At 31.7% G+C, this 13195-nt stretch overlaps 1 protein-coding gene and 1 long non-coding RNA gene across 2 annotated transcripts in view; one reads left to right on the forward strand and one right to left on the reverse strand.

Annotated features, from left to right (window-relative positions):
• Window positions 1–5785: 5785 nt before the first annotated feature.
• Window positions 5786–13195, reverse strand: part of LOC108732978 (diacylglycerol O-acyltransferase 1) — a 17327-nt gene continuing 9917 nt past the window's right edge. Inside the window, exons 3-9 of the mRNA XM_025980515.1 lie at window positions 9440–9534; window positions 9249–9301; window positions 9058–9163; window positions 8844–8996; window positions 7973–8289; window positions 7645–7917; window positions 5786–6426 (exon numbers count right to left, since the gene is read on the reverse strand). Coding sequence (XP_025836300.1) covers window positions 6196–6426; window positions 7645–7917; window positions 7973–8289; window positions 8844–8996; window positions 9058–9163; window positions 9249–9301; window positions 9440–9534 — 1228 coding nt within the window. The 3' untranslated portion in view covers window positions 5786–6195. The remainder of the gene's footprint in view (window positions 6427–7644; window positions 7918–7972; window positions 8290–8843; window positions 8997–9057; window positions 9164–9248; window positions 9302–9439; window positions 9535–13195) is intronic.
• Window positions 10523–13195, forward strand: part of LOC112906423 — an 11421-nt gene continuing 8748 nt past the window's right edge. Inside the window, exon 1 of the long non-coding RNA XR_003232337.1 lies at window positions 10523–12462. This is a non-coding gene — a long non-coding RNA (uncharacterized LOC112906423). The remainder of the gene's footprint in view (window positions 12463–13195) is intronic.

Here is a 13195-nt window from a genome sequence, read left to right on the forward strand (position 1 = left end):
AGTAATCGAAGCTGTAAATGGTTATTTTGAGGAGCTTGACGAATCAGTCTATAGAGATGGCATTAATAGACTGGAACACCGCTATGAGAAATGTATCAGCCTTGGAGGAGATTATGTTGAGAAATAAAAAAAAAAAATTTTTAAAAACCTTGTTTTTCTTGGTCAGGCCGGAAACTTATCAATCCACCCTCGTATAATAAGTCAACACAATCAAAAGATACGTCTGTTTATGCCGCATATTTTGAGAAGACAATCAAAACCTTCCGTTGAGTTTATTAAATCTTTAAATTTGGTAAGAAGCAATGTCTTATAGCTCAAGTAAAAGATAAAAAATCCAAAAACCGTAAATCACAAAATTTTAATGGTAATATTGTAATTATACGATTTGGGGACTGATTTTGGGGGCAAATTTAAAACATTCTCAGAAAAAACGGTCAAAATCTTTGAGAATTGATTTCCGTAACAGACTAACTATTTTCATACCGACAAGTTTGCTCATATTTTTAGATGAATCAATAGGAAACTAATATTATAAATGAGAAATGAGTTTGTTTGTTTGTTTATTACCATTTCACACCTTAACTACTCAATTGATCTTCATTAAATTCTATACACCTTTAGTCAGGGGTACCATTTATCCAAAAAAGAAACACTGTTCCCTAGAGATAGAAAAAATCCTTTTCATCTTGATAAAGAAGGATTATCACTGTCATTCTACGCAATGTGTATTTTTAACCTAGAAAATTAAAAACTTTTATCCTTATTAGGACTATTTATCAAATTATTGTATTTTCGATGATCTTTGACGCGTATTTAGGACATCAGCGCCACGGGTAAAAGCTTTTAAAATATTACGCTTATTTAACTTAAATACTTCTTGAGTGAAATTTTTTAAAAGCCTTGTACTTTGGACACACTGCATATCACGAAAAGCCCAATAAATTAAACAAGCATTTAATTATTTCTATTACAATACAACATGTTTTATTATAGCAAATACTAATAATTGTGAGTGTGGGTTATTCCGGTAGGTAAATCTCTTATTTCTTAATTAATAACGCAATTGAATATCCAGCCCTCAGTATCTGAAACCATTTAAATTGAAAGCGAAATCTTTTTGATTCTAAAATAACTTATAATTTTTACCTCCACGAATGTCTGCAGAGTCAATGGAAATACTCCTCCAATTGTTAATATTACAGGTTCCACTGTACGCATCATCATAATCAGCAGAGACCTTTTAAATGATTTACTTGCCGCATTCCAATTAGAATTATACAACGCAGCGTACACTTCTTCGGCCTAACGTTTAAAAGTAATGTTTATTTCGTAAGCTGTTTATTATAAACGCCTATTTAATAAAATTAGTGTAAATAACATACAAATTATTTTTTTCATAAGCTTTTACTTAATACACAAAGTACGAGATCTGTTCAAAAAGTATCGCAAATTTTGTGTTAGTTATTTATTCATGAATATCTATTTTGTCCCCTTTAAAGTAATCCCCACCAGATATTATACACTCGTGCCAACGTTTTATCAATCCTCGAATCACTTCAAAAAATATTTTTTTTGAGATCTTGTACAACTCCTCCTTCGATGTCGTCCTTTTCTCCTTAATCATAACGTAGCGTCGTTCTTTCATGGGCCTCTTCAGTTTCGGGAACAAGAAAAAGTCACAGGGGGCCAAATCTGGGGAATACGGTGGCTGCGACATTATTAGTGTATTGTTTTTAGCCAAAAATTCACCCACAAGCAATGATGTATGAGCAGGGGCGTTATCATGGTGCAAAAGCCAATTTTTGTTATTCCACAAATCCGGGAGTTTTTGGCGGATTGCTTCGCGCAAATTGCGCATAACTTGCAGGTAATATTCCTTATTGACCGTTCTACCCTGTGGTAATAACTCATGATGCACCACGCCCCTGCAATCGTAGAAAACTGTATGCAAAATCTTCACATTCGACCAAACTTGGCTCGCTTTTTTCGGTCTTGACTCGTACGGCAACTTCCGTTGGGATGATTGAGCTTTGGCTTCCATGTCATAATCGTCACCAGTTATGATCCTCTGGAGCAAATTGGAGCCAGCAGCTCCTTAACAATGTTATTTTTTATTATGGTACGAATTTCGTGACGACCCGTCTCATGGGTAAATATCTCTAACAGTAATTCGACGATTTGATACAGATTCTTTGATCCATTTTTTGGAATAGACAACTTAATTATATTTTATGCGAAATTAATAGAAACAGGTTTTGACTTAACATTAATTTAGTCTCCATCTGAGGATAGAACCTAGGGTATCGAAACGCGTTTTAGATTTCTAAACGTTTTGCGAAATTCCCGATTTTAAACCTTTTCTTAACTTAAAACACTACTATTAATACGTTTAAGTGATGCTCGACTTACAGTAAATGTTAGTTTACTTCCGTAGTAGCAACAAAAGAACACCCTATCAACTGTTCCAATAACCATAGTTAAAAAATCCATCATAAACTTCGGATCTGTCGAAGAAACCTTAAATAATAATTCATATAATCTTTTAAAGCGTATGTTCACCTCATTAATTCTCACTTGTGACAGCATGATAAGGGATAGGCCAAAAAAGCTACTTGCCCACATTATTTGAAATAGCATCTGGATATCATATAATTTTCGTATGGATTCGCAAAAACTACGAATCGTATTTAAAAAAATTAATCCAAATGAATAGTACATATCTATTTATATTTTTACTACGTATAGAGCACTATATTGTCGTTTTTTGAATTAAAATGGCTGCTTAATTAAAAAAAGAAAGAAATCTTTCTAATGCAAATGAGCCGGTGGAGCCTTACAGAAAATGGCCCTTTGTAGATCAAAAGTTTTAATTTTTAATTGATACTTTTGATTTGCACGTCGAGAACTACCAGAATCCAGCGTTTCAAAGAGTTTGGTTGAAGGCCACTTTCCGTAAGGATCTAGCGAGATCCTTCGTCCTTCGAGTACTCATTCAGTAGATCAATATTAAAAACTTTGTCTCCAATTGTAAACATATACCTAGTTTGAGCATGATGAATTCGAATATCACATTCATTATAATATAATTTCAACATCTCACTAAAAGAACTTGAATTTTTTCAACTTTTAATTAGAACTTTTTGAGTTGTACTAGCAAAATTCATTCATGTTCTTATTAAGCATCAAAGTCCGTTAAGAAATTACTCATAACAATCAAATCAACATTCATTGGTCAATTTTGAGACTCCTTCTATTCACTCCTGCAAGTATCTCAGGTGACCAGTCTGGAAAGACCCTACTTTAGAATGATTTCTCTTCTTTGTAATACAAAAAAAAGCTTTTATGTTTGAGTAAAATCTAATCACGCTTCTTACTCCAATAATTCATCCAAATAAATAACTGCCGCTTTTATTTTTTCTTCCAAAATTAAATTATTATCGTTGCTTATTGGAGCTCTATCCGTTTCAAATTCGTCAATGTTTTCTAAAATATATTTCAAAATTTTGAAATGGGTACAAGCATACGTCGTAAGTCCAATAAACAATGAATCGACCGCTGAAAAACAAGACAAACAATATAAAATTATTTTTTTAAAATTTGTCATTTAGTTTTTGTTAAAAATTTTGTATTATCCAATACGTACCAGAAAAACCTGTTACGAGGAACGTAAGTGGCCCTAAGGTAATTGCAACAGTTAGGAAGTGATTCAATCTCGATGCGGTAGAATCGAAGGGTACCCAACTTTGAACAACATACCTTTGAATGTATCTTTTAGTGGTCGCATTACCATTTTCAATGACTTTGTAATAACGTTCGTAATCAAATAAAAGTTCATACAACCAGATAACTGTAACAGAAGCCAGAAGAAACGAAAGAGAGAAGAAGATCAACCTTGTTATTGTTTTTCTGAATTTATTATCATTTGTAGCAATATTTATGATTTTTTCATTTTCAAACCTTATACAGTTGTCAATCTTTCGAATTGTTTTTAAAATTTCGTCCTTTTTGAAATGCCACTGTAACACTGCAATATCAAAAAGCATAAAAGTAGTCGTAATAATAACTGAGAAGGCAAGATCTGCGGTGTTCTCATTTTGCGGCCAGTCTAACATTAAAAGGATGATTTGGCCAACGAAACAATAGATAGCAACGGCCTTTTTTACATAAAAAACAATGCCAGTGTCGTTTGATTCGATAAGACACATTCTAAAATACCCTTGCGTGTCAGAAATGTAAGTTTCCGTAATTTTTTGTAATTGCTTTTTAGCCATTTTAATTTGTAAATATGGACTGCTTTTTCTTTGAGAGACAACAGTATTCTGAGGACACTCGTAGTGGATCTAGTTAGCGAGTCGTCAACTGTTAACGATCAGAATGATGATACAATTTGAATATATTTATTAGATAAGCGCACGTTAACACGGCTCATGTGTGAGAGGGTTGTAGGAACATATTTCTTAGCTATTAGCTTTTTATCGACTGCTTGTTTAAATTAGATCCTTTATAATAGGAAGTAAATGTTAAATTTGTACGTATTAAGACCATAGCATGTACTTTTGAATTTACTGTATAATTTAAAATACACCCGTGGATATCTTCATTTTTGCTTCATGAAAAAGAAATCACTAGCATCTACTTATCTAGTACAAGTAATAGTGCGATTTCTCTTACCTACAATCAATTTAATTGTACGTAAAATTATAGCATATTACATCGACATTCATATAGTGCTTAAAAATTACCCCCTTCGGAGGCTATTTTTATGTTTTGTTTTAAAAGTATTGATTACCATTAAATTGGAAAGCAAAGATGAATAAATAATAATAATAATATCTTGCATACATTTCCTCTTTTTTAATTAATCTAAAAAGAAATATTTAATTTATTTTTAAAAATGGAAGATGTCCATCAGTGACGTAATTAAGGCTGAATCCAGGTGAGCCAAGGTCAGTAGATAGCCCACCCTGATAAAAAGTAATATTAAAAACCATAACTTAATGTAAAATTATTTAACGATGCAAAATCTATCTATTACTTAGTCCAAATCAAAAGCTTTTAATGACTTCCTAAGCGGGAAAAGATGAAAAATAGCATGCGCGTCAGAAACTAAATGAGATGTCATTTTTACAGGACTCAAGACGTCCACGTTAATATGTAACTTAAAATTAACAAAGGTGTAGCTCACCGTACAATTTATAATGACAATTTAATTTTGAAAACGTTTCCATAATTTGTATTTCTCTCTACCTGTCATATTTTAAAGTCCTTTTTTTTCGTAACATTTTATTACACATATCTTCCTTAATAATAAAATTTCAACATACAAATTAAACAAATACATAATATTCATTATAATTATATAGGATAGACGCTAAAACAAAAGTAATTAATTTGGATATTATTTGTACTATCCCGTCGTTATTGTGTAAGTACAATAATATCTATCCAGTTTATTCAAAATGATTATTAGGCCAGAATTAGTCAAATAATCCAGCCATTTCAGAAATATCTACGTAGTAAGACTTGGCACAGTTAGGTATCCGAAATATGTAAAAAGTTTAGTGTCTCCTTTTTAGTTTAAGTTTACTAACTTATTTTATTCAACCTACCACCCTTGGAAGAAGAACTCCTGAAGATGTCATCCACACGTGTCGACGGAATGTTGAGAATAAAATCTTTAGACGACAGTCAAAAGCCCGAAAACTGATAATAATACTTTATAACATTCAATTATCCATGAGAAATATCTTGTAATAAAAATAAATGAAAGATAAAACACCAAAGGCAGAAATGAGGCATATACTTTAATTTTAATAAAGGTTATAAACAATTTGGCAATAACATTTCTTAATAAACAATCAATAACTAAGTTGTATAACGTTAATATAAAATATAATTGCAGACTTAATAAATGTTAATTGCAATTTTAAATGCATATTTACAAATCACAAAATCGTTGTAGCTACAATATTTATAGAACTAATTTTAAAATTATAAGTAGGTAAATCAAACGTGAACAACTTTTAAATGACCTTATCGGCACCAATTCAAAAACAAATGCACGTACCCAAACCATCACTCTAATCGACCAACACCACGACCACAAAAATTGTGATGTTATAAAAAAAGGTAACTCAATTTTAAGTTTTTAATCTCGTTTGTAATCAAACGTGCAGACTCAATTTGCTGTCACTTCTACACGTGACTAAAATCTTCCAAAGCATCACTGAAATGCGTAATTACGTAATCGTGATAGTACATCATTATACATAACGGTTGACCCATAATTATAGATGCCCACACTATAACATTGCCCATGCGGTCACCCAACTTCTTCTCTACGTATCTTGACAGGTAGGATAATGGAATTTGGCCCATCATACCCATAAATGCCCAAATTTTAAACGTACGAAGGGGCACGCTAACCTTTTTTAAGAAGAGTACAAAATTAAAAAAAGTAAAACAAAAATACTGGGATGCAAGGGAAGAAAAAGTAGGAAAAGAGCGAATATAAAGATAGGAGACGAAAAATTAGAAGAAATGGCTGATTTTAGGTATCTAGGAAGTCAGATAAGTCAGGACGGAAGGAGTAATAGGGATATAAAGCAGCGGATAGCGCAGGGTCGAATCGCCTTCAATAAAAAGAAATCACTTCTATGCTCGCGAACGGTTAATTTAGAAATTTCAAAAAAGGTTGTTAAAGGTGTATGCTTGTAGCGCGACCTTGTACGGGTGGTAAACATGGACAGTAGGCGCAGCGGAAAAGAAAAGGTTAGAAGCGTTCGAAATGTATTGTGTTATAGGCGAATGATGAGGATACCGTGGATAGAGAAAGTTTGAAATGAAGAGGTATTAGAAAGAATAGGAGAACAGAGAACTCTATGGAAGTCAATAAGAAATAGGCGATATAGGTTAGTAGTACACCTTCTCAGGCATGAAGGTCTAGTCAGAGACATATCAGAGGCAGAAACGGGAGTTAGGAAGGGTAGAGATAGACCTAGACTCGCAAATAGTTAAGAATATGAGTTGTTCTAGTTTTAGGGAAATGCGAAGATTAGGACTGACGACCTCATGATGATGACAAAATTACAAAATATAATACAATTTTATCAATTCAATTAATTGGAAATTCCTAAAAATCGGAGTCCTCCGATTGTCTTGAAAATTTGCAGGGACAGTCCATTTTGCTAAATGACAAATTATACCTATCTAATAAACTTTTTGGTGATTCGAACTGGAAATGATTGAAAAATAAATTTTATTTATATTTACCTATTTCGTTTTTTTTTTTTAATGTAATGCACCTTTTAAAAGTTAGATTAGGGTTAGGTTAGGTTGTACTGATTCGAAATTTATTAGTTTTGATGCAAAAGTTCCTGCATCTCTAAGTATGAGTTATTTAGCAAAATGAAATGGAATTGCAAAATTTTAATGGGTCTAGTTTTTTTTTAATTTTGTCTCTGATTTTTGTATAATAAAAAATGCTGTTGATTTTTTGACTTCACTTATTATCTCTGAACATTGTAATGGGTCAAAATAATACAGCGGGGATTAAAGAAAATACAGCGTATGTAGTTGATAAGTTATGGGAGCCATGGGGCGCAAGTCCGACTCTTATCCTAGCCTGATATTTTATAAACTTACCATGTATTCGTGAAAAAATGCGCTGATAAAGAACACAGTGGTGCTGCCCACATTTCGTCCATAACCCATTTCTACAAGTGGAAAATAGAGATGACGAAGGGCCCATCGATGTACCGGCATATTCCATGTACGCCAAAAAGTATCAATATTATTGGCATTCCACCAATCCGAATAAAAATTACGATCAGCGAACTGAAGCAACTCGCCCATTAAATTAAGAAATGAATGGAATGACAAATAGAAACCGCACAACCATAATAAATGGTTTGGAAGCTGCAAAAGCATATCTACAAATTAAAGGAACAATATTCAGCCCTGAACAACGTACGGCAAGCTTCAGAAGACGCTCTGTAGCTAGAGTCACGTCCATATTGCTGAAAGGAATCAAAGAATTCTTAACACAAGGTACCATGTATTGCTGCATAACCACCATAATCAACTGAGCGCCTATAAGGACCTCGAATATTCGTTTTAAAAGAAAACGCTTCCGAATTCTCGAAGTCCTCGGAAAATTCAGTTCGTAGCAGAGTGTCGGGGCGAGAATAAAATAAACGAGATCCTTTAAGGTTAAATTGTCTGGATAATGGACCAAGCATTGTTCGGTATCTTCCAAATCATCAGAATTTGTACTGCTCTTACTATCGCCTAAAATCATTTTTTTCCTAACAACGGAAGAAGGGGCGCAATATATTTTTATTTTCGATCAGTATTTAAAAGCATATGTTTTTGACATATTATGAGACCTCTCCATTTATTAACTCGGTTAAAAATCATCCAGGAATTTTTATAATATGCAAATAATATTTTATTTTTGGCCTCATTGTTTCCTACATCAAAAATTATGGATTTTTTCCAATTTGAAACTCAACATATTCATCTCTAGAAGTCACTCAAAGACTTTTTAAACTTTTAAAGTAATAATATGGATTTGGTGTTTTCATATGCTTCGTAATACTTCTACACCAAATAAATTTTCATGTACTAATGAAGAATTATGAAACAAAAACCATTATGTAGTCCCACACCCAATTTGGATATTGGAATAGTCGATGCTGACATTTCGGAAATAAATAGTCGAAAAGATAATGAGATAAAAAGGGAAAGATCAAATGAAAGAAATTAAAGAAAGACGGATGCCTGTTTTAGACAGTCCAAATATAGACGAAAATTTTGGGCATGTACCAAAAATTTTAACCTACTTTTAGGCAGCTGTCCATAAGAAGCGTATTGCCTTTTTAGCGTAGTTTTAGACCTCAAGTTCCTATCTATCCTACACCACATGTTCACCTGAACATACGACCACAATTTCAAAAACAAAACGCTGTAGACGTAGCTGACCGTTGATGCACCAACTAAAATGTCAAGTATTTTTACTAAATAAAAAATTACGATTTATAATTTGAAAACACCTACTCAGACTAAAACCATCTTTAACTTGGATTGCCACTATGGGAATCAGTACCAATACTAACAAATTTACAACATGGACTACCATTCCTGGATTGTTAGGTATTAATCCCTAAAATTTTCGTAGCAAATAAAATTTGCCTTTGTAACTGTTTTTATCGATTAAATTGATTCATAAGCTTTAACTTTATACTTACAACTGATAATGCTTTTTCTGTTATTAAACAAAAGAAAACTGGCGCAATTGTATCTGAAAAAAACATACAAAATAAGGGTGTGGCATTTATCACTACATATTGCGTTTTTTAAAATTTAGATCGACATTTACTCTACATATGCTATTTGTTCGAAATAAAGTATCATATTTAAAACAGACATTAACACTTACACAACAATAAAATCAATGATGGATGTTCTCCATCGGATTGATCTTTTCCGCTCAAAAAATAAATCCATTGTATCGGATCAACCCTTATACCGTATCTAAAATAAGAAGATCGGGACAATGTAATCACATAATTAATGGTAAATTGTTCCCACAAAAAAAGCTCAAATCTGAAGTAGAATGTAATTTACACACAGAGGAAAACGTGGACATTATTAGCGCTTAAACAAATTAAATTCTAAACAATAAACAGTTAAAGAATTTTTTTACTAATAGATAATAAACATTCAATAAACCGAAACAATTATAGAGATCTAAACAATAAAATTCTTGACACATTAGAAAGCAACTACTTATACACTTATTATTTAAAATGTTTCATAGCANTTCTAATAAATAATTTAATTTATTTGTCAGAAAATAAAGTCCAAAAATGCTCCCAATTGTAGACGATAACCTAAACACAATATTAAAAACAAAGCAAATGTATACCCTTTAGTTCAATTTTTAAAAGATAGAACAAAATAAAATTTGAGAAACACCGTGCAAGTATGAGTAATTTATAAAAGCATGAGTGAGTCAAAGCAAAGGTTACAAGACAATATTGTTAATATATTGTTATTGGGAAATATGAGAAGGTAAAACGCTTATTGCAATTGTATGTTTTGCAAACAAATACTACTCACTTTATAAAATTTTCAAGTAGTAACCGAACACCTCCTATTGATAGTAACAAAAACGCCCAATTTACGAAACCTGTGAAATTATTAAAACCTGAAGTCCATGAAAACAATGAATCTCTAGGTCTGTGGCATCTGAAAATATTGCATCAAAAAGAATATATAAAAGAGAAATAGAGCACACGGGAGCAGTTTAACTTCCTTAAAAAAAATATTAATTCTCAATTAATTCACTTCCAGTCGACAGTAATCATTGATCAATTCTGTATTTCTCTTGATCTTGATCGATTTTGTACTTCTCTAAGTAATGGTCACTATCAACCCAAAAAATCGTTGAGAATTAATAAATCTTTTTAATTGTAATTGAATGTCCTTCAATGTGTTTTATTTTCTTTTTCAAAATGTTTCACAAAAAGAACACCAAACAAATTTAAAAAGTTTGTCAAAATTGTTCGCAAAGTAAAAATTAAAAAACCCAATCATTTCACTTTTGTGAGTGAAACTTCAAAGTATTTTTAGAAATCCTTGAAATAACTGACCAACTATTGTTCTAATAATAAAAATTCGAAGGGCAACGTACACATCCGCATACAAATTGTGTACAAAAAGAAACACGTCAAAGGCACGCAACATGTAATACTTATTTCATCCTCAAAACACAAATAATAACAATAACTGACCTTATACTATAATATATTGAATTAGAAATAGTTTTTCTTTTATCTAAAACAAAGATAGCTAATTCTACCTCTGCCTCTCTTAACTCCCGTTTCTGCTTCTAATATGTGTCTAACGAGGCCTTCATATCTGAGAAAGGGCACCTAGCCCTCTGTTCTCATACTCATTCTAAAACTACCTATTTCTCATTTTCCTTATGCAGGGTATTTTTAAAATTACTACACTTTATATACCGTTACACCTTTCTCGTGACTTTATTTTATGTGGGAAGTACTTTTACGTAAAACTAAAGCAATAAACCGATTACTACAAAACAAAATACGTTTTTAAGCGCCAAAATTTGTACAAAGTACAATATAAACTGTGCAAATGAACTTTGTATTCACAAATAGCTAAATTCATTCATCAGGTTCGTCATTACGTGATATCTGCGTAACCGTTTCAAAAAAAAAAAAAACAAAATGTACCATAAAATCGTGATGCCTGTAAAGCACATCAACAAGATAACTCGTTGTTTAATGTGATCTTCCAATGAATACGTATATACCTAGATAAAAGTTCTTCTAATTGTATCATAAGAGGTAATACAATTAGTTCAAAAACTATTTGACGAAGAAATCTGAAATATGACACAATAACAAATCATATTCATTTGCGTATTTTATTCATTTACACATATATTTCAGCCTAGTTGTTTATAATTTTATAATCTGTTACAAACTGCAGTATTTTTTGTATCTTAGTTCTAAGACTCGTTCAAAGTAGAATTACGCCCATTAGAATGAGGCTTATTTATAGGGTGCAGAATCTTAGTTGATACTTCGCGAATAATAAAAAAATAGAGAAAGAGAAGGGGTGACTACAATATTATTTAAACAAGACAAAATCCCTGCAGACACTTTCTTTCGAATAAAAATTTTTCATTTGTATCAACTACAGTTTATTTTGCATTTTGCTTTCGATATAGATATTTTTTATTACGGTGATGTAGTGGAGGTGTAAAAATTAGTTGTAGGGAGCGAAACCCTCCAATATTAAATTATGATTTTTGAGTTAGATTTTTTCTTGTCCCACAATAATTTTTTGTATATTAGCTCTAAGAGTAATTTAAAGTAGGATTATGCCTATGAGATAATTCGTCAAAAGGTCTGAGGGTTATTTCTAGGATGCGAAACCCTCCAATATTAAATTATTATTTTTCGGTGGAAGTTGTTCTTGTCCCACAATAATTTTTTGTATCGTAGCTGCAAGAGTCATTTAAAGTGGGATTATGCCTATAAGATAATTTTGAGGGTTATTTCTAGGGTGCGAAACCCTGCAATATTAAATTATGATTTTTGAGTTGTTGTTGTTCTTATCCCATTGTTCTTTGTATCTAAGCTCTAACAATCATTAAAATTAAGATTAGAATGATTATATACGTGGGTCCATACATATTTGAACACGAGTTATAAGAATGGTGCATTGCAATGAATGCGTAATAATGTGAACTTGGCAATGATCTTGGATTTTAAAAATCACGAGGTGCCAAAAATCTATTCTAATCCCTATAAAGCAGCTTTAACCGTGTATTCAGGATTGAATGATGTTAACGCAGCGAAATAATAGGTAAAGCAAGCTAACTTAACAAATTCACTTCCATCTTCAAGCCCGAAACAATCTTTCGTGGTAAGAAATTTTTTTAATAAAGAATTTTTATCATTTACTCATCCCAAATTGTCAGAAGTAGATGTTACATTTTCATCATATTTTTATTTCTAAACATAGGATTAATTAGCACACCCACATCGCAAAATCGCAATACGATTCACAAGAGAATTTAGTACTTTTTTAGTGATAATTTAGTACTCTAATTAAAGTTTTAGTGCTCCATTCCTTATATAAAAATAGATATTTATCGATGTAGGTACGACAATTGGATGCTCGACGAATACAATAAATCAAATGTAATTACGAATATTTCAGAAAAATTTAAATTATAGCATGCTTAATTTTAGAAAAAAATTCGTTCACTAAGAACTTTTGGCGTGAGTGTACAATGTACCTTATAAGGTAATGTATACTTATGAGGCTGTAGCCTTCACTCAAAACGCCACTAATTTTCGTATAAGGAATGAAGCATTAATATTTTGAGTAGATGCGATTTTGTGATATTTATTATACCACTTTGCATCAAAAATTAAATGTTTCGAACTAAAAACCAAAACGTAATAAATAATGAAAGACCCTCAAAAATGTTATTACGTTATTAGTGCAATGACTTCTTCATTAATTAGATAATTAAGTACTTCATCAGTTGTTTCCTCTAACATTTGACATCTTTGCATTTGTTTTATGATAAGAACAGCGTAACGATACGACAGATGCAAAGAAATTTCAATATTTAAATAAATTTAAATAT

The sequence above is a fragment of the Agrilus planipennis genome, unplaced genomic scaffold (assembly GCF_000699045.2).
Source record: "Agrilus planipennis isolate EAB-ADULT unplaced genomic scaffold, Apla_2.0 scaffold22, whole genome shotgun sequence".
Classification (NCBI taxonomy): domain Eukaryota; kingdom Metazoa; phylum Arthropoda; class Insecta; order Coleoptera; family Buprestidae; genus Agrilus; species Agrilus planipennis.